The sequence below is a fragment of the Schistocerca cancellata genome, chromosome 5 (genome assembly GCF_023864275.1).
Source record: "Schistocerca cancellata isolate TAMUIC-IGC-003103 chromosome 5, iqSchCanc2.1, whole genome shotgun sequence".
Lineage (NCBI taxonomy): Eukaryota > Metazoa > Arthropoda > Insecta > Orthoptera > Acrididae > Schistocerca > Schistocerca cancellata.
Window position 1 is genome coordinate 623,554,601 of NC_064630.1, and position 24,998 is coordinate 623,579,598.

Here is a 24,998-nt window from a genome sequence, read left to right on the forward strand (position 1 = left end):
CAGGTTGCGGTGTGGTTGCATCAGCTGCTCTAATCCACCGTCACATAGGGTTGCATGAAGCACAGCAAGACTGATAAGGAACCCTCCTCTCATATTACTATGGAGGCTGTCCAGTGAATTCTCATGCATTATCAATTTACTACATGGCATTTAATATATATCTACATAGGCAATCATTTTCAGTGCACACTGTTAACAGCAGAGAAACATTATATAACAATGGTGCCCCATATGGTGTATCATGTTTACAGGTGGCGGTCTAAGACGTAAAAGCAAGACTATGATTTTGAAACTGTCTATAATACTGCTACAGCCACAGCTATGTGTACACAAATATTCCATGGCCCAGCTGTTTTTCACGGAGTTAAGTCTGATTCTGCACTGACAAAAACTGACAAACATGGAGATCAGAATTGACTTATTATTGCATTGCAATTGTTCACAAACCAAACTTGCATCTTGCCCCATAAAACAGATAGACATATCAGTTCAGTACGAGTTTGAAAAAAGCAACATGTAATGGATACGGTCTAGTATCTTGTTATTCACTACAACACTAACAAGAGACTCTCCCGTCAGCTCAGCTCCTGGGTGCATTCTTGTTTAGGGTCCTATTTTCCCTAGTTCTGCACTAAATACATGATAAGCCAACACTTTATGACCACTGTCAACTGCAGGGTTGGATGCCTCCTGGTGGCGTTGGGGGCACATGACACAGTAAGCAAAGTATGTAAGCCAAGTAGACATGGATGGGAGATTACCCTAGCAAAGCTATGCACTGTAAATGGAGAAATCCACTGACTTTGACAAAGGGCACATTATTATTACACAGAGGCTATGAACCAGCATCTCAAAAATGGTGAATCTGGTCGAATGGTCACGTGCTACTATTGTGAGCGTCTATGGAAAGTGGTAGAAGGGCAGTGAAACAACCACCAGGCACTAAGTGGTTGGATGTTCAAAATTCTGTGAAGAATTCACAGAACATGGGGTTCTGACGCTTTTCCACTTTGTAGAGTAGATGGGGATCTGCAGCACTTCTGTCGAAATAGCTCTGTGCCAGTGGATGCACATTTTGGTGCACACCATTCAGCACACATTGTTGAGCAAGGTGCTCTGCAGCAGATGATCCTTGCCTGTTTACACTGGCCCAACAACATCGTCTATTAAGACTGTAGTGGGTTTGGGACCACTGAGATTGGACCATGTATCACTAGAAATATGTCGGCTCATCGGATGAATCATGTTTTTGCTACACCACATCAATGGTTGTCTCCACAAACACAGTCATCTAGGCAAATGGCTGCTCAAAATGTGCACCTTGCCACAGACGTAGGCTGGTGGGAGCAATGTTATGCTATGGGAGACATTCTGCTGCCCTCGCAAAGGACCTGTAATAGTAATCGAAGACACACTGACAGCTGTGGACCACCTGTACCCCTTCATGCTTGATGTCTTCCCTGATGCCAATATCATCTTTCGACAAAATAATTGTCCATGTCTTGAAGCCAGAACCATACTCAGTGGTTTGAGGAGCATGATAGTGAAATCACCTTAATGTCTTGGCCACCAAATTTGCCTGAAGCGAATCAGATGATTCCCATTTGCATTCAATAGCACCATCACCATGCACACAAATCAATGGCCATCTGTTTACAGGAATTAAAAGAGATGTGCATAGATACTTGATGCCACACATCTCCAGAAATGTACCAACGAACTGCAGAACCAGTGTTATGCAGAACTGGTGATATACTGTGTTACAAAGATGGCCCAACAATCTATTGAGCAGGTGGTCATAATGTTTTGGCTCATCAGTGTATAGGGTATTTTGCATGACTGAACAATGTTGTTCATTAATTGCATAGGCTAACGTTCAGTAACCAATTCAAAGTTCTGTACCTGTTACAGTCTTAGATCTTTGAAGCTAGCTGCTTTGCTCTTGCTCAAGGGAAGGTCAAGCTCTACTGCAATGAATGTGCGGCCCAAGTTGTGTCTTTTGTCAGTGCAAAGCCAGATAACTGCTTTCTTTACTATTATGATGGCAGCAGTTGACTTTCCATTTTGTCAAAGCTGGTGAGTGATTCGTCAGTCTTTACTTTGAAATGTAAATTTTTTTGGGAAGCACTCTTTCTAGGCCATCTTAACAGCTTGCATATTTGCTCTCAACTCCTGTTCACGGCCAGTTCTGTCAATAGTTTCAACCTTTAATAGAATGTTTGTCATAAAGCATGTAGCACTCTTCCTGCAGGATAGCTCCTTCTGGTGTACTATCTGGAAGACAGTGAGTCCCTCAGCCACTTTACAGTATTTCACTTGGCCAGGAAAATACTCATATTTTTCCCTGACTGGTCCACTGTGCTGATCTTCTTATCCAACACAGTAGAAAACTTCACCTTCTTAAAAGTGTAGATTATCAAAGATACCTCTTCTGGTTTTATTGCTAAATAAATCTAATAAGAGGTCTGTTCAAAAATTTCTATAACATTTGTAATTTTGTGCCATAGGAGTGTTGGAGCGAAATGTGGTTGGCATCCCAGCACATGCCTGTATTTAACGTGTAACTGCCAGAAGTTTCATTGTTGTTATAGTTCAGTGTTGTATTGAGCAGAATGTTGTGTCACACAGTTTACGAATTTCGAGATGGCAGAGTTAGAGGAGCAACGCATCTGCATTAAATTTTATGTGGAACTCAAGAAAACCTTTAAAGAGAGACACCAAATGATGTGGGAAGCCTACAGTGATGAGTGCTTAAGCTGTATTCGGTGTTGCGAATGGTTCACATTGTTTCAAAATAGCCAGACGGAAGGAAGTTAAAGGTGACTCTCATTCAGGACCCTTTGACATTTACCAATGATGCTTATGACAGGAATGTCAATGAAATTGTGCATGCCAATCGAAGACTGACTGTCCGAGAGATTGCAGAAGAATGTAACACTTCAGTTGGATCATGTCACGAAATCTCGACACAGCATCTTGGAATGCATCGTGTTGCCACCAGGTTTGTTCCACAACTCATGAGTCAAGACCAAAAAAACCTTCACCTCACAATCTGTGAAGAGCTTTTGGATCATGCAAATGAGAATGAGATGTCCCTTAAGAGAATCATAACTGGTGATGAGACATGGGTCTACACTTATAATGTTGAGACCAAGATTCAGTCTTCACGATGGGTCAGGAAAGGTTCTCCAAGACCAAACAAAGCTCATTAGGTCAAGTCAAATGTCAAAGCCATGCTGATAGTTTTCTTTGACTTTGAAGAATTAGCATAATTAATTCATGCCACAGAGACAAACTGTTAATCAGTAGTACTATCAGCATGTGTTGGAATGCCTTTGAGAAAATGTGAGAAGGAAACGGCCTGAATTGTAGGTGAGGTAATTCATGGAACTTGCATCATGATAATGCACCTGCACATTTATCCCTGTTGGCACATGAGCATTGCACAAAAAAATGAAATAATTGTGCTGCCTCTCATCCTTCATACTCTTTCAGACCTGGCCCGTGCGGACTTTTTTTTTTATATCCGATGTTGAAAACCCCACTTAAAGGACAAAGATATGCAACAACAGATGAGATGAAAGAAAATTCAAAGATGGAACTTCACATGATCCAGCAAGAGGCATACCAAGACTGATTCCAGAAGTGGAAAGTGCATTGGGAGTGATGTATCGATTGTGGAGAAGAGTATTTTGAAGGAGAACATGCACAACAATAGAAGGTAAGCATAGAGAAATTTTGTGGAGAAAGTTTCAGAATTTTTTAAGAAGACATCATACACTATCAAGCAATGTCATGTGTTCAATATGAGTGCACATATAAATTATGTTTACTGTTACACCTCACATTTCTCCACAAACAGCAGATCTGTCATATATCCACAATGCCATTGAGAATGTAAAAATAGTTTAAAGACTCAAAATGCAAAAGGTAGCTTTTATATCAGTTTTGAATATACAAACAAAAAAACATTTGATGAGAAAATGAGTAATACTGTATCAAACACTAACTAACATTCTATATGTCACTTGTCTGATGGCATTCTGGGTTCTTAAGCCTAGAGGCAGTCAAATGGACACAGGAAAACAGTCTGCAAGCCACTGTGGATTGCAAGGTGCATTAACTATGGCTCCACACAGACCCCTGGACACACATATTCTTATAATGTCAATATATCTGGCATTTTGTTATGTACCAAAAAATCTCAGTTGGTATCAAAATACCTTATTAAATACATCATAAAATCACAGTGACACACAGTTGTTAATGAAAATAGAACCCATACATACGAGTTGAAATTTACTTTAATGGTAATGAGTTTAATGCAGGAAACATGTATTAGTTGATGACAAGAGAGGATTCTATATTGCGCAGGGAACATCCATTCAACTTGAATAAGGAATGATGAATCTGCCCTGGAAAATAAGGGGCTATGTTCACATATTAATTTAAAACTCGGTAGTGATAAAATTTTATGAGATGGGTCCTCAAAATTGGCACCATGGTGACAGGACAGTCATGAAGAAAACAGAATACGAAACGAATGAGGCACAAAGAAAAAAATGGCTCTGAGCACTATGGGACTCAACTGCTGAGGTCATTAGTCCCCTAGAACTCGGTAGTGATAAAATTTTATGAGATGGGTCCTCAAAATTGGCACCATGGTGACAGGACAGTCATGAAGAAAACAGAATACGAAACGAATGAGGCACAAAGAAAAAAATGGCTCTGAGCACTATGGGACTCAACTGCTGAGGTCATTAGTCCCCTAGAACTTAGAACTAGTTAAACCTAACTAACCTAAGGACATCACAAACATCCATGCCCGAGGCAGGATTCGAACCTGCGACCGTAGCGGTCATGCGGTTCCAGACTGCAGCGCCTTTAACCGCACGGCCACTTCGGCCGGCTGGCACAAAGAAAAAATTAGTCAAATATTCAAAGGAAACTGTTGAAATTTGTAGTGATTTTGAAGAAAATGTGTATTGGTAAAGAAAGGATCTACTGCGGTTTATGTTTTAAGGGCTGATGAAGGAAAATTAAAAAAATATTTCAGAAGTAATAAAACTGTTGTTTGGCTGGAAGATTGTGATTTTGTCTGCAATCACAAGTCTCCATAGTGAGCCAAATATAATGCCACCTGCTGCCAAGTCTGTCTCAGTTTGCCGTTATCCAGCTTGCCTCTGCATGAGGACTCCACAATGCCACTACTCAACAGTTTACTCTTTAGTGCCATAGATCATGAACTTGCTGTTCCAACCACTTTTGCACTTGCTGTTCCAACCACTTTTGCCTACATGGAACTTTTGTTATAAAACACACAGTGCATCCAATAAATAATGAGACTGATTTTTTTCCAGGAACATTTTTAAGAAACACGCCGAATGTGGTTACCATTTCACTTGCTAGATTGTACTGTTCAACTGTGTCAAAGACTTGACCAATGTATACACGGCTACCAAGAAACTAATGCTGGGCAAGTAGCAACAGTCGAATATCGTGTCACAGATCAAAGAGCTGTGATAAAATTTTACCATAAATTACAAAAAGCTGCATCAAGACATGCAAAGTGTTTTACAGAGAAGATTGTCTTAGTCGGCACAAGTGTCCCACTAGTTTTCAGCATTTAAGAATGGAAGAGAATCCCTAGAAGATGAATGACAAGTTGGACATCCTGTGTCTGTTCAGGTGCATGAAAACGTGGAAAAAGCCAAGAAAACTGTTCCCAGCGATAGACGAATCGCCACCAGAATTCTTACATGAAACTGGGTGTCAGTAAGGAAATGGTCAAGTCCATTTCAGAGAAAGATTTGCATAAGAGAAAGATCTGTTCCTGTTTGTGCCACATTCATTGGCAGAAGAGCAGAGAGAGCATCGAGCTGCATGCTGCATTAGTTTCATTGCAACAGTTGATGAAGATTCCAAACTGTTGAAACAAATTATAACTGGGGATGAAAGTCGATGTTTTCAGTTTGATCCAAAGACAAAAGTCAGACTATGGAATGACATGGACATTGTCACCAAGGCAGAAGAAATTCAGGTTCTAGAAATCATACAGCAATACAATGGTGACTGTTTCTTTTAATGCTTCATCAGTGATACATCATGAATTTCTCCCTGAGGACACAACAGTGACTGGATATTACTACTTATGTCATGCAACATCTCTTTGCTCATATGTGTTACGCCAAGATGCATCTGTTCCAAAGTAAGAGCAATGCACTGGTTCATTGCTCACTGCCTATAAAACAGTCTGTAGCATCAAAACAAACCTGTGTACTTGGATATCCACTCTATTCAACTGATTTTCCATCTACAGATTTTTTCTATTTCTGAAAATTAAACGTGTTTCAAATGGGGAACTTTTCAGTGACATTGAGGATATCCAACACGTGACCAACAGTCTGAAAGAGGTACACAATCAAGACTTCCAGCATTCAGTCAACAACTTGTACGATCAATGTATATGTTGTGAGGAGTTGCAAGGGGATTATTTTGAATATATGTAACTGTGAAATTAAAATAAAGTTATGAAATGTATTCACAAATTCCGAAGTAGTTTTACAACTGCTGTACAATTCACTAGAAACATGTGAAAATCTGTGCTGGACTGCAAGTCGAACCTGGATATCCTAATGGTCATGGGCAGTCACCTAAACCCTTTGAGTCCTACCAATATGAAAAAGAATGTAATTTGAAAAATTTTCACATAATTAATCTTTATCATCATAGTAAGCCTTGAATACAAGAAGAAATTGGCAAAAAAAGGAAAAAAATCAATTGCTTTAAGGAGGTAGTTGCACTTTAGAATAAAACTGTACAATTTTTAACAAAATTAATCATTATTATCTTTGTAAGCACCCATTGTTTTAAGGAAGTGGTTTCATTTTGGAACCATTGGGACATACTATTTGAACCAATCATGATGTTATGTGAGACATTTGAAACCAAATTCACATTTTCCTTGATAAAATCTCACATCTCAAAACTTCCATGAGTTTATAATGCCTAAAACAAGTTATATTTGTAAATATTGTCTCAGTGCTTTCATTTCGATAATACTTCATCACTATGAGTCTCTGCCTTGCAATAGCCTCTGTGGTTTCATGCGAAACGCAGTGGTACTTAAAAAAAATAGTAATACTAGTCATAATAATAAAATGGTGATTTGAGGCAAAAATCACTAATATGCAAAGGGTTAACTACTTCAGCAACCTGAGCGCACCTCCAGGACCGTCCCAAACTTCCATACATTCTGGTGCCTACATCTCATAGTGCTACAATTCACAATTTAATATGCCTGTCAACTGACAGCAGCATCTGTTCCTTAAGACACACCAGCATGTCTGAAGGAACACTGCACAAACTAAACAGACACTATCAAATACAGACACTGCACTACCATAAAACAAAGTTCTTAGATGGATGTAATGCTAGAGGTCTTCATTATTTGGTGCATTGTACAGGGGATATCCAGCAATGTCCTTCTTGAACTTTATTCTTCTACTCTAGAATGATAATCAAATAATTTCTATTGTGGTTCTAATGAATATTTTGTTGTGAACTGTTTCTGCTTGGTTCATGGACTAACTGACTTTTTATGTTGTTTTCTACAGAATATTTAATCATGTTCAATAAATGTTGTTTGCCAAAAGTGAGCATTGCAACAGAACTGATAATTTTAATGACAAATGATACATATGGAAATTTTGAATAGTTCACAAGAGAAGATTTGTTGTCATGGTCTTCAGTCCAAGGACTGGTTTAATGCAGCTTTCCAAACTACTCTGTCCCACACAAGCCTCTTCATCTTCGAATAACTACTGCAACCATCATTTATATACTCATCTATTGGACTCTGACTGCAATTTTTACATTCCATACTTCCTTTCAATTCTAAATTGACAATTCCTTGATGCCTCAGAATGTGTCCTATCAACCGATCCTCTCTTTTAATCGAGTTACGCACAAATTTCTTTTCTCCCCATTTCTATTCAGTACGTCTTCATAAGTCATGTGGTTTACCCATCTAATCTTCAGCATTCTTCTGTAGTGCCGCATTTCAAAACCTTCTATTCTCTTCTTTGTCTCAACTGCTTATCGTCCACATTTCACTTCTGTAAGAGGTTACACTTCAGACAAATGCCTTCAGAAAAGACTTCTTAACACTTAAATTTATATTCAATATTAAGAATTCTCTCTTCTTCAGAAATGTTTTTCTTGTCATTCCCAGTCAACATTTTATATCCTCTCTATTTAGACCATCATTAGTTCGTTTACTGCCCAAAATAGTAAAACTCCACAACTACTTTTAGTGCCTCATTTCCTAAAATAATTCCCGCAGCTTCACCTGATGTAATTCAATTGCATACCATTACCCTTGTTTTGCTTTTGTATATGTTCATCTTATATCCTCCTTTCAAGCCATTATTCATTCTATTCAACTGCACTTTCAAATCTTTTGCAGCCTCTCATAGAATCATAATGTCATCAGTAAAACTCAAAGTTATTATTTCTTCTTCTTGAACTTTAACTCCATCTCTGAATTTTGTTTTGGCTTCCTTCACTACTTGCTCAATGTACAAATTGAATAACATTGGGGATAAGCTGCAGGTCTGTCTTGCTCCCTTCTCTAGCACTTCATTCCTTTCATGCCCTCTGATTTTTATAACTGCCATCTGGTTTCTGTACAAGTTGTCTATAAACTGTTGCTCCCCATAATTATGCCTGCTACCTTCAGAATTTCAGTGAACTTATGCCAGTCAACATTGTCAGAGAAGCATTCTCTCTGTATAAAAAAGCTATAAATATACTTTGCATTTCATTAACTTATATTCTAAGATAAGTCATACAGTCAGTATTTCCTTACACGTTACAACGTATATTTGATATAATTTTGTACAATTATGTTGGTCACCAAGTTGAAAATTCATAGTGGTAGTTATTATGATTACTGCATGCACATTTTGCAGAAACAGAAGGAATGGCCATCAAAATACAGAGAAGAATGATAAAGAACATCTGTACATGAATTAAAGAAAAATTAACAATTTTAAAAGTTGAAACTGCTTAGTAACATGAGCTGGAATATCATATGAGAGAAGTTGTTATACTTTAAAGATGTTAGTGTGGGTTCACTACTTGCCTTGCTGGATACGAATTATGGATCTGCAAGTCTGGCTACTTTGCACAGAGAGTGTATACCTTCTACATAAGGGTGTGTGCATTCAGAGTTGCAAGCTATGGCATCTTAAAGATTAAATCAGTGTGATCTTTTAGAGAGTGTGTTTTGATGCACACTGCTACAAGTGGGACCATCACTGCATACTCACTGTTTCCAGGTAGACCTCAACCACTACAGCATGTTTCAGGATAATGATGAGCAATTACTAATTGATAGTCTGGTTTCACCTCTCTACTGCATTGGTATGCATTTTGTGACAGATCATTGCACCTGCTTTTAATATTGCAGTAAGCACAAAGATTATCCCCATGTCTAAAAGACAGTTTATGAGTTTTGACTGAAGAGGGTACAATCCTCTGCTTTGTATTCTTGTGAGTAATGCCAGGTGTGAGTGTGGCTGTTTCAGAGCTTTTATTACAATGGAAACTGAAATGTTTTCCCCTCGGAACATTATATGTATTCAGATGATTCAATAGTCAGTCTTTTATAATGGAATGAATTATTTTTGAGAATGATGACAGCAGAAAAATAAACCTGCTGTTTTCTTCCTCTTCTGTGTTACCTTTATTTAGAAGAGGCACAACTCTTGCCTAGTTTAGATAGTCTGGACACTAAACTGAGCAGAAAGAGTCAGTTATTATATCAGTTAAGGAAGTTCACTTGCGTAGCTGATTACAGAAAAGGGCCATACAGATAACAACAAAAATATTAATTCAGCTCATTGTAAGGACTGTTCAAAACCTTGGGAATGTTAGCGAAGTCATGCGACTACATATAACAATCAGTTATGCACAACAAGGAAACAACCCTTGATAATTACTGCATAAACAGTTCTGTCCAAACCCATGGAACAAGATCTAGACTGAACTTATATTTATGAAGAAAGACTAAACATTAAACTCAAAATAGCACTTTTCACCAAGGAATAAAACTGGACAATAAATTGCCTACAGAGGTTAAAGAGATTACTAAAACTAACTCATTTAAAAAGACAGTTTAAAAGTACATATTACACTATACACTCTATATATATGGAAAGATTACTTAAATAACACAGATTATGGATTTGGTTAAAAAAGTAAAATAAGTAAATAACAATAAATCATTTATGTCACTTCACAGTACATCTCCTTACAATAATGTTCACTCCTCCTTCCCAGAAAACCTTATACTAATGCTCTGCAATGGCCATCTTATTCTCTTTCTGAAATAGTGTCTCGCTCATTAAGGGGACATGCTGACTAAATTTCTGAGGCAACTTACTGTGAAAACTCTGAGACGCAAAATGAAAAGCAAACATCAATGTCGTTGTCCTCATGTCGGCTGATAGTGTGTGCAGTGAGTGATATTGAGAAATGAATTTGCATTTCAGCACGAGATTTTTACATTATCAAATAAGTTCTTTTCAAGTATCAATAAGCACAACAGTACAGTACAGTAACACTAAACTGAATAAGGTTGCAAACTTGTAAACAGACTGGTAGTGTTTTCGGGCAGGTGGAAGCTCTAATCCCTATTTGACCATTCTGATTTGCATTTCCTGTGGCTTATCTAAATTACTTCGGGTAAATGCTGAGATGATTCCTGCTATAAGACCAGAGGAGACTACCTTTCCCGTTCTTGTCAAAATATACCCGAAAGTACATGAGTACCTGCGTATAGGCTATGGATTATGTTTTTTATGCTTAAACTGTAGTAACATGAAATGCTCAATATCCTTGTAGAAACGATGTACACATGAACAAAATACTACTACTACTACTAGTAGTCTCTCTTGAAACTTGTTAGTTTATAAGGGTTATTTATTCACATACTAATGCCTCAATGTGTGGATGGTGACTGCTTTCGTTCAAAAATAAAGCTTTTTACATTATCAAATAACTTCTTTTCAAGCATAAATAAGCACATCAGTATTTTACAGTAAGGCTAAACTGAATAAGGTGCACTCTTGTTAACAGACTGATATTGTTCTCGGGTAGGTAGAAGTTCTAATCCCTATTTGACCAATCTAAACCAAACTCTATATGCAGAACCCCCCCTCCCCCCTCTACACTAATGCGAAGCAATCAATAAATGAATTACAAAATTATAAACACAATTAGCATCAAAGAGCATTACTATTAAATGATAATGAGAAGGATTCATGGCTACTCACTGTAAAGATGACACATTCAGCTGCAGACAGGCACAATGAAAAGACTGTTACACACTGAGCTTTCTGCTAAAGCCTTCTTCACAAAAGAAAGGAAAACACACACATTTACATAAGTAGGCACATCACATGCAGACTTGACTGCTATCTCTGGCTACACTGCAACTACTGTACTGCACAAAAGCTGCACTCCTGAGTGGGGAAGGGAAGGGAAGGGGGCGGGACAGCAGGGTACATGTGGGAAGAGAGAAGACCATTGTTTGGCAGAGTTTGCAGGGACTAGAAAGCGGTTGGATAAGCCTGCCATGTGCAGCATTAGGAGGCTGTGGGAGAGTCGAGCAGTAGAGCAGCTGTGAGGGAAAAGACCGGTGGCGGTATTACTACCAACCAACTATCCACTAGGATGAAAGGCCACCACCACTGTGACCAAGAGCAGAGAGTGGCAAAACATCCACCTGAATATATCATTCTAGATCTCAATGGGTGCTTTACAACCCGGGCCATCTGGATCCTCCCCTCCACCACCAGCTTTTCTGAACTGCACAGCTTGCACGGCTGGGATTTATCCTGACAACGCATTCTCCACTCCTGAAATTATCTTGGCCTCAATCTAAGAACCTACTGTCCCCATACACTCCAATCAACAGTTTCCGCCCCTCTGCTCTATAATTTCCACCCAATTTACACCCCTCACCCTAACTGTGTGTCGCTCTCTGCCACTGTACCCACCAGCCTTTTCCCCTCTCTGCTCCTCTCCTTTTCCACTCCCCTCTCACTCCCCTCCCCCTTCTCTGCTCCATTCAGGCTTGCTGATTTTGTTAAACACAATAGTTGCAGTCCAGTGGTATAGCGATCATGTGTGCCTGATGTGTTCCCGCTTGTTTGAATGTGTTGTTCCCTTCTTTTCTGAAGAATGCTTTGCCCAAAAGCTACCATTTTCATAATAGTTGATAATCTAAACTGAACTTTCCATAGTTTGTTTTTACTATTAAATAAGATTCGGTATGCAAACTGTTATAATACTGCCTGTTCGACTGTTGTTTTGTATTAAAGTGAGAATATGTAGTAGTCAACCACACACAGACATTGAAAAAAAGAATTTGTTTATTTACAAACACTATCTAACATCAGTGAATCAACATTTAAAGCAAAAGGCAGTTTTCTTGCTGGCAAGGTGGATTCATCACAGAACATTTTGGAAGGCATGCCATGGTCTCTGAAACTGAGAACATTTTTTAAAGTTATTCACAATGATCAGTCACAAAAACATTGTTACAATGAATTCACATTTTCTAGCTTTGCAATATGAATGTACTGCACTACAGATAACATACTACAGACACACTTAATGAGTTTTGTCACAGAATATTATTGCATGATATTTTAAATTTGGAGAATAAATGATACTATTTTGGCAAACCAATTAATTAAGATATTTATATTTTCTACAACTAAGCAAGTCTTTAATATGTTCTGTGACTGAAAAATATTTTACAAACCAAAAGTGGCGAAGCTAATTTTTTGTGATGCATCAGCAAAGTATGTCAATAATTATGAAGCAGAATTGTACATTGAAAGAACAAATAAATGTTCCAGTATATGCAAAACATTCACAAAGCTACAGTTTGGCACTGTCATAACCGGTGGTGTAAAATACATGTAGTTTACGATGCTAATAGATGAGTTTATGGAACAGTAGAGGTATTTTGGTATTTGCTAAGTAGAAAAACTAATGATAGTTGAAATAGAGCGGAAATAAAATCCAGATTGGCAGGGGCAAGAAAAGCATTTCTGAAAAACAGAAATTTGCTAGCATCGAATATAAATTTATAGTATTTTTTCCTTCATAGCAAGTAGCACAGCAAAAACCCTAAATTATTAAATCAACAAGTTCTACATACTTGAAAATAAATGCACAATAAAATACACATGAATTTGTTAAACAAATCAAATACATGTATTCCTGATAACAGTACACTGGTTTCTTTTGACATCACTAATATCTACGCATACAGCCCTCTCTCCCATCCCTCCAATCTACACACATGAATATACAGTGACAGTATTTGAAATTATTATTCCAAGTTTAGCTTTATTCTTTGATCAATATAATACCTGTGTAAATGTTAAACTGTCAAACTAACAAGGCAGCATTTGTGAACTAAAACAAATAAAAAACATGCTGACACTTCAATATGTAAGGTATAGTTTTCCATTGCAAATAAATGTATTTAAAATATATTCCACATTATGATATTTGTGGAGGTAATGTAATGTACTCTAGAGGGTCATTCTAAATGATGGACCCATTTTCAAAACTTCGTACTTATTCAAGTACAAATCCAAAATGTACAAGCTTTATACCAATGAAAAAAGGCAGTTTCAAAGATTTTTCATAATGTTTGATATCAATTTAATAAATTTGATAATTTGTAATTAATTAATGTTTAATAATTATTTAATAATTAGAAATGTGATAACTGTTACAAATGTTCAATGTGGCCATCGTTTGCTGCACGGCAAACATTGCCGCGATAGCCAAACTCATCTCACACAGGTGAAAGCTTATCTACAGACATGCCAGAAGGCTACAGAAAAGAGAAGGAAGATGAGAGAGAAGTGGCTAGCTGACGGGGAGAATGAGCAGAAAAGGGAATATTTTATCAACATCAAAAGGGAGACAAAGCGAATCCTAAGAGCAGAGAAGAGAATATATCTAACCAGTTTGCTAGAACACATTGAGGAAGAGAGGCAAAACAAGAACTCAAGGCAATTCTTCCAATACATAAAAAATCGGAAACTTGGATTTCAGAGCCCAACTTTTTTCATTATAGATAAGAATGGCAACTTGATAAATGACAAGGAAAGAATTGTAGAAAGATGGAAAGAATACTTCTCAGAACTGTTGAATCGCCCAGACCAAGATGAGATATTACCTGCAAACACTACGGAGGAAAGGGAAGATTAAGAAGAATGGGAAGTTAGTGAAGAAGATGTGAAAATCGCAATCAAAGACTCAGAAACAACAAAGCCCCAGGGGAGGACGGAATAACATCAGAATTAATCAAGGAGGGAGGTGAGAGCTTACACTTATAGATATATAAACTGATCCAGTTGATATGGGAGGAGACACTGCCAGAAGAATGGAAATTGGCTATAATATGCCCAATATACAAGAAGGGAAGCAAAATGGAATGCGGTAACTACAGAGGAATCAGCTTGTTGAATGTAACTTATAAGGTGCTGTCCATCATTATCCTCAGAAAATTGCAACCATTCATAGAGAACAACATACAGGGGTACCAAGCTGACTTTCAACCAAACCGATCGACAATAGATCACATTTTCACACTAAGACAATAGTTTGAAAAACATTGGGAATATGATAAAGATATCTACAACCTGTTCGTCGATTTTCAATGTGCTTATGACAGCATCCACAGAAATAGCCTATACAATGCAATGCGGAACTTCAGAATCCCTGAGAAGCTAGTGAGAATGGTGCAAGCTTGTATGGAAGGGTCAAAGGCAGTAGTACGTTTCCGAGGAGCCACATCAGAAACATTCAAGACTGAGACAGGCCTCAGACAAGGGGATGCTCTCTCATGTGTTCTGTTCAACGTCATCTTAGAGAAAGTAATAAAAGATTGTAGGCAACAAGAGTCGGCTGAAGTAGAGATGGACAGTAACTTCAATTGTCTCGCATATGCAGATGGCATATTACTATTAAGTGAATCAAAGCACAAGTTGAAAGAAATGTAACAGAAAATCGACAATTATACACAGAAGGTAGGGCTCAAAGTGAATCGAGACAAAACAGAGTTGATGCAATTAGGAAGAAGACAAGAGCAGATAGAATTTCTTGAGATAGATGGCAAGGGGTTCAAGAGAGAAGACCAGTTCAAATACTTGGGATCATGGTTTACCATGGACAACAACATAAAAATGGACATCAAGGAAAGAATAGCAGTGGGAACGAAATACATGCAAACCCTCAGAGAGATGCTTGGCTCTAAATTGATCTCAGTGAACACGAAGATGAAAATCTACAACACAGTGATATGCCCAGCAGTAATGTACAGTTCAGAAACATGGAGCATGACTAAGCGAGAAAGGGAAAAACTATTAATATTTGAAAGACGAGTAATGCGGAAGATATGGGGACCAGTTTTAGATAATGGAGGAGGAGGAAAAACGTGGAAATCTACCTTGTGATGGACAACCAACTATCCTACAGAAGATAAAGAGCAAAAGAATACAATGGGTGGTCCATGTAGCCCCTATGCCAGATGGAAGACAGGCCAAGATGGCACTAGCGGGGAAACCAACAACCAAACGCCCAACTGGACGACCAAGGCAGCGTTGGATGGACGACCTGGCGAAGGACCTAGCATCTATCTATCTGAAATCCAAAGACCCAAAGTTAAACTTTTAACAAACATACATAGTTTAGTATAAAACCATTGAACAGAAGTTTCTGTAGAGTTATATTAAGTACTTGCTGTTGACGTGGCATTGCCAGGTATGTAGAGTTATATTAAGTTCTACATGTGTACTTGGCATTGCCTAGGTATGTATTTGTTCCAGTCTTCTGTTAATTATCTCCTCCTTTCCCCTCTCTCCATCTCCCCCTGCCCTTCTCTCTGTATATCTGCTCCTCCCCCCTCTTTCTGTCCATCATCTGCTTCCCTCCTCAATGTCCATCTCCTCCTCCCTCCCTCCAAGTTATCTCCTCACTCTAAGTCAATCTCCTCCTCCCCCCTCTCTGTTCATCCCCTCCTCCTCCTCTCCCTGTCAGTTTCCTCATCCCCCCTCTCTCTGTCCATCTCCTCCTCCTGTCTCTGTCCATTTCCTCCTACCAACCTTCTCCCTCAATCACCAAGTTACCACCCCAACGCATTAGCAGGGTGGTGGTTCTAATCCCACAGTATTTCTTTCCAGATAGTAAGTAATATGTGTACCAAGTTTAACTGAAATCAGTCCAAGAGTTTAGGAGGAGCCTTTCAGCTGCAGCTTTGCTGGAGTACACACACATCACATTTATTTAATGTATCTGTCACGTATTTGTATACATATTTCACCTGTGTCTGTAGCAGATTTCATCCTGCAGTTCCGTTTTCATGCAGCTCAGTCTTTATGACATCACAATCTCTTAAACTGTGTTCTACAATGACATAATTTTGCATGTACATTCAGTGGTATATTTGAATGGTGTCTGCAAAGTGTGATGTTAATAGAGTTCCTAGTAACGACATAATAAATTAAAATGTCAAGCATGGTGTGGCAGTTTTTCACGCATCTCAGTAATTATGACACCATATATCCCAAACTGTGTTGTACAATGATATAATTTTGCACGTACATTTAGGGACATATGTGAATACTGTCCATGAAATAGGTTTCAATAGAGTTAGTAGCAAAGAAGTAATAAATAAAACTGAAATGCCATGCATGATGAGCAATTTATCGCACATTTCAATGTTTATGATGTCATATCTCATGAGCTGCATGTCGTACAATGATATAAGTTCATAGGTACATCCAGCAAAGTTTGTGTATACTGTACATGAAATGTGTTGCGAGTAGTTAAGAAGTAATAAATTTAAAAATCGAGCATGATGTGACAGTTTTTCATGCATCTCAGCGTTTACAACATAATATGTCATGAACTATGTGTTGCAGAATGATTTAATTTTGCAAGTACATTCAGTGGTATAGGTGGATACTGTCTGTGAAATGTATTGCGAATACAGTTTGATGTCAAGAAGTAATAAATTACAAACTCATGCCCGATATGACAGTTTTACTGAACGAACAGCGAAAATGTAGTGAGAGATAAACTTTTTTCCTATCATCATTCTGTGGGGGTTGCATCGAGAAAAAGTTTTGTAAAGGTTTGACTACGTGTAAAGTTTGTTGCAGGTCATTAAAGTCCTCTCATTCTCAAATAATGGACAAATAAAGTACTCATGCATTGTGTGCTAGACTTCTTTTTCATCCCCGTCCACATCCCTTTGATAGGTAATTTGCTTTTATCCCACAGTGATTCTTCCTAGACAGTAACTGATTTGGGTCTCAAGTTTAGCTGACATCAGTCCGGTGAGGACATGTGAAACGAACAAACAAATATACATACATACATTTTTGTGATACCTATGGAAATTGCAAGATATCAATGGTTTATGAAAATTTCACATCTGTTGAACTCTGAAGACACAGAGTTGAAATTTCAATAGTAGGTGGGTTTTAGTAGTCCCATTTAAAGGAAATTAAGGTATTATTAGTGGGTACAGCAACAACAGGAAATGCAGTTCAGAGGACAAAGATGATTCAAAGTTCTACTTAAAACATCTTAGAAGCTACATTTATTGAAGTACAAAATTGAAACTCAAGTGGCATGTTGTGTTTGGAAAAATGGGGCTGTGGGCATAATCCTAACTGGGAGAATTGTTATAAATTTTATGCAGCAAGACAGGTGCTTTTAAAGCACACAGTTGGGTGCACTGTCATTCAAAAAGTGAGTGTTTTGTTTGCCATCTGTACATCCGCACTAGGGGCATTTAGGCAGCCACAACAGGGCATTCAGGGACAGTCTATTTGCAGTCATTCAAGGAGTGACTGTCAGTCTGTTAGAGCCATGCAATATATGGAGAAACTTCAAGTTATCGGGGTGGAGACTGGTAATACTTAATTCACATTGCATACAATTCAACTTTCATCTGAACATTAGACTGTTTATACCCCACTGTTTTCGGTGTACTGAATGTTTATGCTCCACTTGTATTAAAACTGTGTGGTGAGTGCAGCATTAAATGTTCCACTTTTAGGTGAGCTAAACTATCTAGGTTTATGATGATTACCTGACATTGTCGGGTGCATCTATGGTTTATACAGCTGGTGTTTGATAGAAACAGTTCATAGAAATGTGAATAGAATTTTGATTCTGATGTGTTACAGATTCTGAGGAAAGAAAACAATTTTGCTGAAATGTTAATATTTAGTGTCTATGATACAGAGGACATGTGAATATACGAGATCTTTCTTGAAAGCCTTGTTGAATGATTCCAGTAGCTGCTTCCTCATGACCTCATAGTAGCATGTAGATTTTTTTTTCAGTTACAGGGAGCTGGAAATGTGGGCAAGTAGATTCCAGATTACGGGTACTGTAATTTGTTTACAAATATTTTCAGGTTACCTACCTCAATTGTCTACACACCCATATTGTGGAGTGGATAAAATTTTAGGACAAAACTGAACAAATTAAAACTGAAATCTAATCACCTACCCTGCTACACTCCCTGCTCCATCCTCCTGAACAATGAACTTGTGCATCACTGGATTGGGCGTAGTGGTGAAGATGATGTGGCTCTGTTCCCTTGGCTGCCCAGGTTGTGTGACTTAACGTCTTGTGATTTTTTTCCTTTTGCCATATATTAAGGTCTGTGTTTACATACCCCCATTGACAAGAACACTGGAATGGCTCTGAGAATGTGTCAATGCTGCAGTGGTAATCATTGACAGGATGTTCCTGCATAAGGAATGGAACGAACATCAGTCTCATTTGGACCTGTGTCATGTGAACAGAGGAGCACTCAGAGAACATTTGTAGAGTGCAAAATGCAAACTTGTGAGTTTATGGTTCTTTTAATGCATCAATCAAATTTGTATGTGAAATACTTCAGAACATACAGAGCTTAGAAAACTAATGAATCATTCAATATAGCTCTGTATACTGAATGCTTTACTGTACATGGCTTTCCAAGGAGTGTGGCTCTAATACTCAAAAACAGATAAATTGTCCTCTATAAAATTTCACAATAGTGTCTTTGGAAGCTAGTTTTGCCACATGCAATTTGCAGATTACATTCCATCAGAACTATTGAAGTCACTGGGACACCCAGCCATCACAAAACTATTCCACCTCATTTACAAGATCTATGAGACAAGTGAAACACCTTCAGACTTCAAGATGAATGAAATAATTAAAATAGAAGGAAGGTGCTGGAAGGAGTGCTTATTATCAAACTGTCAGTTCAAAAGTCATGTCGCAAAATGCTGACAAATGAAAAAGCTGGTCTGGCCTGACCTCAGGGAAGATCAGTTTGGGTTTTGGAGAAATGTAGGAACACACAAGGCTGAAGAAAGGCAAACCCATGTTTATAGCATTTGTAGATTTAGAGAAAGCTTTGATGATGCTGACTGAACTACACTCTTTGAAATTCTGAAGTAATGGACATAAAATACAGGAAGCAAAATATTATCCACAACTTGTACAAAATGTACAAAAACTGGACTGTTGTTAAAACAATTGAAGGACATGAAAAGGAAGCAGTGGCTGTGAAGGAGATGAGATAGGACTTTAGCCTGTCCCCAGTGTTGTTCAATCTGTACACTAAGCAAGAACAAAGGAACAAGGGACATATGTTGTAATGGATTTAAAGTTCATGGAGAAGGACAAACATTGAGGTTTGTCAATGACACTGTAATTCTGTCACAGATGACAGACGAGTTTGCAGAGGAGATGGGTGGAATGGGTAGTGTTCTGAAAAATGTTTCTAAGATAAATACCAACAAAAGTAGCATTAGATTACGAAATGATACAGTAAAAGTAGTAGATTAATATTGCTGTTTGGCCAGTAAAATAACTGACGATTGTCAAAGTAAAGAAAATATATAATGTAGACTGGCTATAGCACAGAAAGAATTACTGAAAAAGAGAATTTGTTAACACTTAATGTCAATTTGTTCAGAAGTATTTTCTGGAAGTACCTGGCTGGAGTAAAGTCTTGTATGGAAGGGAAATGTGGACAATAAACAGTTCAGACTAGGAGGTATTAGAAGCTTTTAAAATGTAATACTACAGAAGAATGCTGAAGATAATATGGCTAGACTGATTACCTACTGAATGGAAATGGGGAAAAAAGAAATTTATGGCACAACTTGGCAATGAATACAGTAAGCAGGTTCAAATGGATGATGGTTGTGTATTTATTTAGAGATGAAGAGCCTTGCATGGGAAAAACTAGTGGGAAGAGCTGCATTTTCAGACTGAAGACCACAACAAGCAACAGAGCTGCTCATAGGTCTTTTGTAAATGAAAGAATAAACTACATGATTAATACTGTACAACACAAGGATTTATTACCGTTTCTAAGTCTAAGCATTACACACAGTCCAGTTACATTAATGTGGGCACCACCACGTTTGAAGTCAAGTGCAGTAACCACTATCAGAAAGCAGATGGCAGCACTAGCAGTGGAAGGAATATAAAGCATTTGGGAGGGGGAGGGGGGAGATGTAAAAAAAAGTGCTGTCATTGTTGTATTGCAGAAATGGAATGATTTATCTGCTATCCAAAACAGTATGATCATTGGCTTTCGGGCCAAGGGTGGAAGGAAATTCCGAAATGACTAAGCCTGTTAATTTTGCACATGCCACTGTCGTACTGTGCTTGGCGAAATGGCAGTATCTAAAATCGGCACCAAGGAAACTGTGGTGTACCACATGACAAAGATGAATGACAGCTACAGAGATGTGTACTGGTGAACAGACATACAATTATGGGTCACCACAGCAGTCACCTTTGGTGCACCCATGCTGATTGCTGTTCATTGTCAATGAAGGCTGGAAGTTGCATACCAATACCACAGCTGGACATCTACTTAGGGTGACAGGTGGACTTTTCAGTTGAATCACATTTTATGTTCCATTGGACAAATGTCTATTGGTGTGTGCAGTATGAAACATCTAGAAGCAAACATGCGGCAACCAGGAGGGAGGATTAGTGTCTGGAGAATGTTTTCATTGTGTTCCCTTCGTAATTTCATCATTCTGGAAGGCACAATGGGTCAACAAAAGTATGCATGTATACTTGAAGACCATGTCCACCCCTAAGTGCACTTTGTTTCTCCTCACCACAGTGGCATCCACCAACAGGACAATCCACTCTCACACAGCTTGCAGTGTAAGTGCATAGTTCAAAGAGCACTAAGATCAATTTACCTGTACTACCCCGGCCATGAAATTCCCCGTATTTAAACCCAATCAAGAATCTGTGAGACCACCTCAATTGGTCTCTTTGCACTGTGCATCCCTGGAGCTTACCTGGCTCCATATCCCTATCGGAAACTTCTACAACCTCACTGACTCTCTTCCTGCACATCTTGCAGTGGTCTGCACTGCAGAAAAGTGGCTATTCAGGCTTTTGACAGGTGGTCACATTACTGTGGCTGGACAGTGTAGTAAATGAGGATTCTTCTCCTTCCACAGTCACCACTTTTTGTTGCTTCTGCAATTTAGACATAAGAGAAAGTCTCATGAAGATAAGGAAGATGGTCTGTATGTCCGGCAACAACTGCTATCAAAGAACAAGTTTTCTGTATACCAGTTATAACTGAAAGATATGTTCTCTGTACCCACCATGGATAAGTGCTCTTTAGATGGTTCAGTAGTTGTCTTACAATTGTACATGACAGATTTTGTGTGAAATTGCTCCCAGTTACTGGTTAATATGCTGAGGGGAAAAACACTTAGTGTTTGGAATCCTGACACTGATTGTGCCATAAGTCTAAGATCAGCATATCACATTGTAACATCATTGTAACAGTATAACCTACAGGAAAAGAGTTAGTCTTATTTGTATCATCCATGGTGATCATTATCAAACACATGAAGAGGGCAGGAGTGTGAGCAAAAGACTTTTTTAAGGTCTCAAAATGTTCATTTTATTTCTTAGTTTTAATTTATATTTCTTAGCATTTAGACTTTCTGTATTTTCTTCAGCCTGTATTATTTATCACTTATTGTATCTACTAAGTGCATTATTTGTCTCCAGTTATGCTCCACTGTTTCTTTTCAATATAATTTGTAACTTTTTATTTCCCTTTATTGTACCTTTTTATTGTTTTCATGTCTTCTTTGAGCTTTTTGATCTTTTAACATCGTCTCACTTTTGTGTATGATACCAAAATTACTTTTTACATGGAGTTTATGTTAGCACTTAATTAGTGAGTAATGATGTGTTCTCTTAGTATAATCTTCCATCTTTTTACATGAAGTTTATGTTAGCACTTAATTAGTGAGTAATGATGTGTTCTCTTAGTATAATCTTCCATAACAATTTCTCAGTATTTTTAGAAAATTATTGATATTTTTATTTAAATTTGGACATTCTGATTTTAAGTATTGTACTTATGGCAGATCATACATAATTGCCTTATTATGATGCAAAATGATAACACAAAATTTAAGAAACACATTCTGGACTTACATTTCACCTGAAGTTTCCACTGTCTGATTGCCCACATTTAATCAGGTAACTTCTTCAGGAGAAGTTTTGGTATTTGACAAATACAACTGCTGCTAATTCCTTACAGAATTCCTCAAGAACAATGAATCCTTCAAACAGAGTACTGTTCTCATCCCTGAAAAAAAAAAGGGCATTTTTCTTATTTTTACATTAATGTGAATCCCAGGATGAGAAGAACAAATAAAACAGAGGAAAGGCAATCATTCACCAACAGATGGTTGCTCTCTCTCTCTCTCTCTCTCTCTCTCTCTCCTCACACACACACACACACACACACACACACACACGAGTATACCACAGTACAGTACGTTGTGCTCATCAGCATATTTTGTCAATGAATCTGACCTTATGCCCCACATACCCCCAACCCTCTGCCACAAGAGTCTTACCCCTGTGAAAGAACAAGATGCAAAATGTGTCCTGTGCACCCACTCACCACATCCTACATCCTGTTCGAGTCTCATCACGAGCATATCTTAAACTATCCAGAGGCAGGCCACCTGTAAAAACAGTCGTTCATGTACCTGTTCTCCTGTAACGTTTGCACATTGTTCTATCTGGGCACAACCACCAACCAACTTTCCATCCAACTGAATGGGCACTGCAATAGTGGCCAAGAAGAGTTGACCATCCAGTGGCACAACATACTACTGAGCACAATAAGGTCATTTTCTACTGCTACTTCATAACCTGTACCATCTGGATCCCTTTCCCATTAGCAGCTTCTCAGAATTACGTAATTAGGAACTGTCTTCACGAAACATCCTTTGAACGTGATGACCTCAATGTCCAGCAGCCACTGTCCCACACTCCCCTCTTCCTCAATTCACCAAACAATCTGCACCCACATTTTCCTCCTGGAGTCTCCCTCTTCCTCTGTTCTGTCTCCTCATCTCCAACTATTTCCCTACCTCATATGTCACATGGAACTCGTCATGCCTGTGCCAGGGCAACCTCACCAGTGACACATTCCCATCCTGCTTCCTTGCTCACTTTCCTTCCCATTCCTTCTCTGCCTCTTCCTATTCAGAGAGTCAGAGGTGCAGGGGTGTGGGTGGGGGGGGGGGGGGGGGATGAGGGAAGAGGAGGGAGAGAGTGGCATTCTACTACTTAACTCTTTTTGTATATGCCTATCTGCTGTTTATTGTATCTTTTATTTGATGTGTAATGATCAAATCTCACATAAATGTTAAAAGAAAATTTCAGTAACTAAGAGTCAAAACATGACCATACGCACAATGATTAGACATAAATCATTGATGAATCACGCTTATAAATACCTATAATAGCTACCTATCTCAGTAAACTCCTCACACTTGCCTATGCAGTGCATGTGAATAAATCAGAAAGCTCATTTCTGAAAGTAAAATACAATCCACAATGCAAGAATTTTAGGGATGAGTACCTAATGACTTGCAGTAAGTATGATGATACTGTTAATTTTTTTCTCTAAACAGTGCAACACTACCAATCGTAGTTGTATGTAAAGGGGAGTACATAAATAATATAATTTTTTTGTTCAGACATAGAATACTGCTGTGGTTACAAAGTCTTTTGTGATAGAGTCCTCACCATTTCAAATTCAGATAAAATCTAAAGCTTTTGATGGTTGCCACTATCATCATCATCACAAGGGGCTAAGCCTGACTGTTGTGAAACTGCCGAGGCTCCCACTTTTATACCAATCTGATTGGCTGGACTATGCCACCATGATGACACACACAAATGGCGCATACTGTGGTTGTGCCCTATATTTCAATAGATTATGTCTGCATTCTCTATCCATCATCACATGCAGTGTCATCCCTCACATAAGGTGGTATACTGCGAGAGAAGTCTTCATCTGTGCTCTTTCCTTATCACACACATGCTCCATGCATTACTTAAGACATAGATGATGTCAGTATTAAAGTTGTTTTCACATAGTCTAATTTCAGTCACTTCCCTGCTCACAAAGTCCCAATAGTTCAATGCATGAGTATATTTAAATAAATAAATAGCATTGTAAAAAGTGGCTGGTTGCTGTAATCTTCTATGTAAGAGTCAACCTATATTTTGTACACAGCCATGGGCTCAAAATGTCAGTTTTTGACAAAATAGCATGCACGAGTATTCTTGTTTCTACAAACAAAATCTTGTGTTTATTTAATAGCCTGTGCCCTGGCACCACTGATTTTTTCCAAATTCCTATTTTTGATGTGTTGCCAATACTCAACGCAGTGGGCAGGAACAGTCTGTGAGGCCCATGTAACTTTTGCATCAGTCGCAAGGAATATTATAAATTTGTCTGGGTGACTGATCTGCTTCCTTGCCTGTTTAGGACTCTAGCTATCATATTAGTTGTTGCGCTGCCG

The 24,998-nt window shown here is 38.3% G+C and overlaps 1 protein-coding gene across 4 annotated transcripts in view; it reads right to left on the reverse strand.

The window, feature by feature from the left end:
* Window positions 1-12,365: 12,365 nt before the first annotated feature.
* Window positions 12,366-24,998, reverse strand: part of LOC126187941 (FHF complex subunit HOOK interacting protein 2A-like) — a 203,017-nt gene continuing 190,384 nt past the window's right edge. Inside the window, exons 14-15 of one of the 4 annotated variants that reach the window (XM_049929312.1) lie at window positions 22,606-22,759; window positions 12,366-12,552 (exon numbers count right to left, since the gene is read on the reverse strand). In XM_049929312.1, coding sequence (XP_049785269.1) covers window positions 22,660-22,759 — 100 coding nt within the window. In that variant the 3' untranslated portion in view covers window positions 12,366-12,552; window positions 22,606-22,659. Of the gene's footprint in view, window positions 12,559-22,605; window positions 22,760-24,998 lie in introns of all 4 variants that reach the window. The other 3 variants (XM_049929311.1, XM_049929314.1, XM_049929313.1) reach the window with 3 other exon arrangements.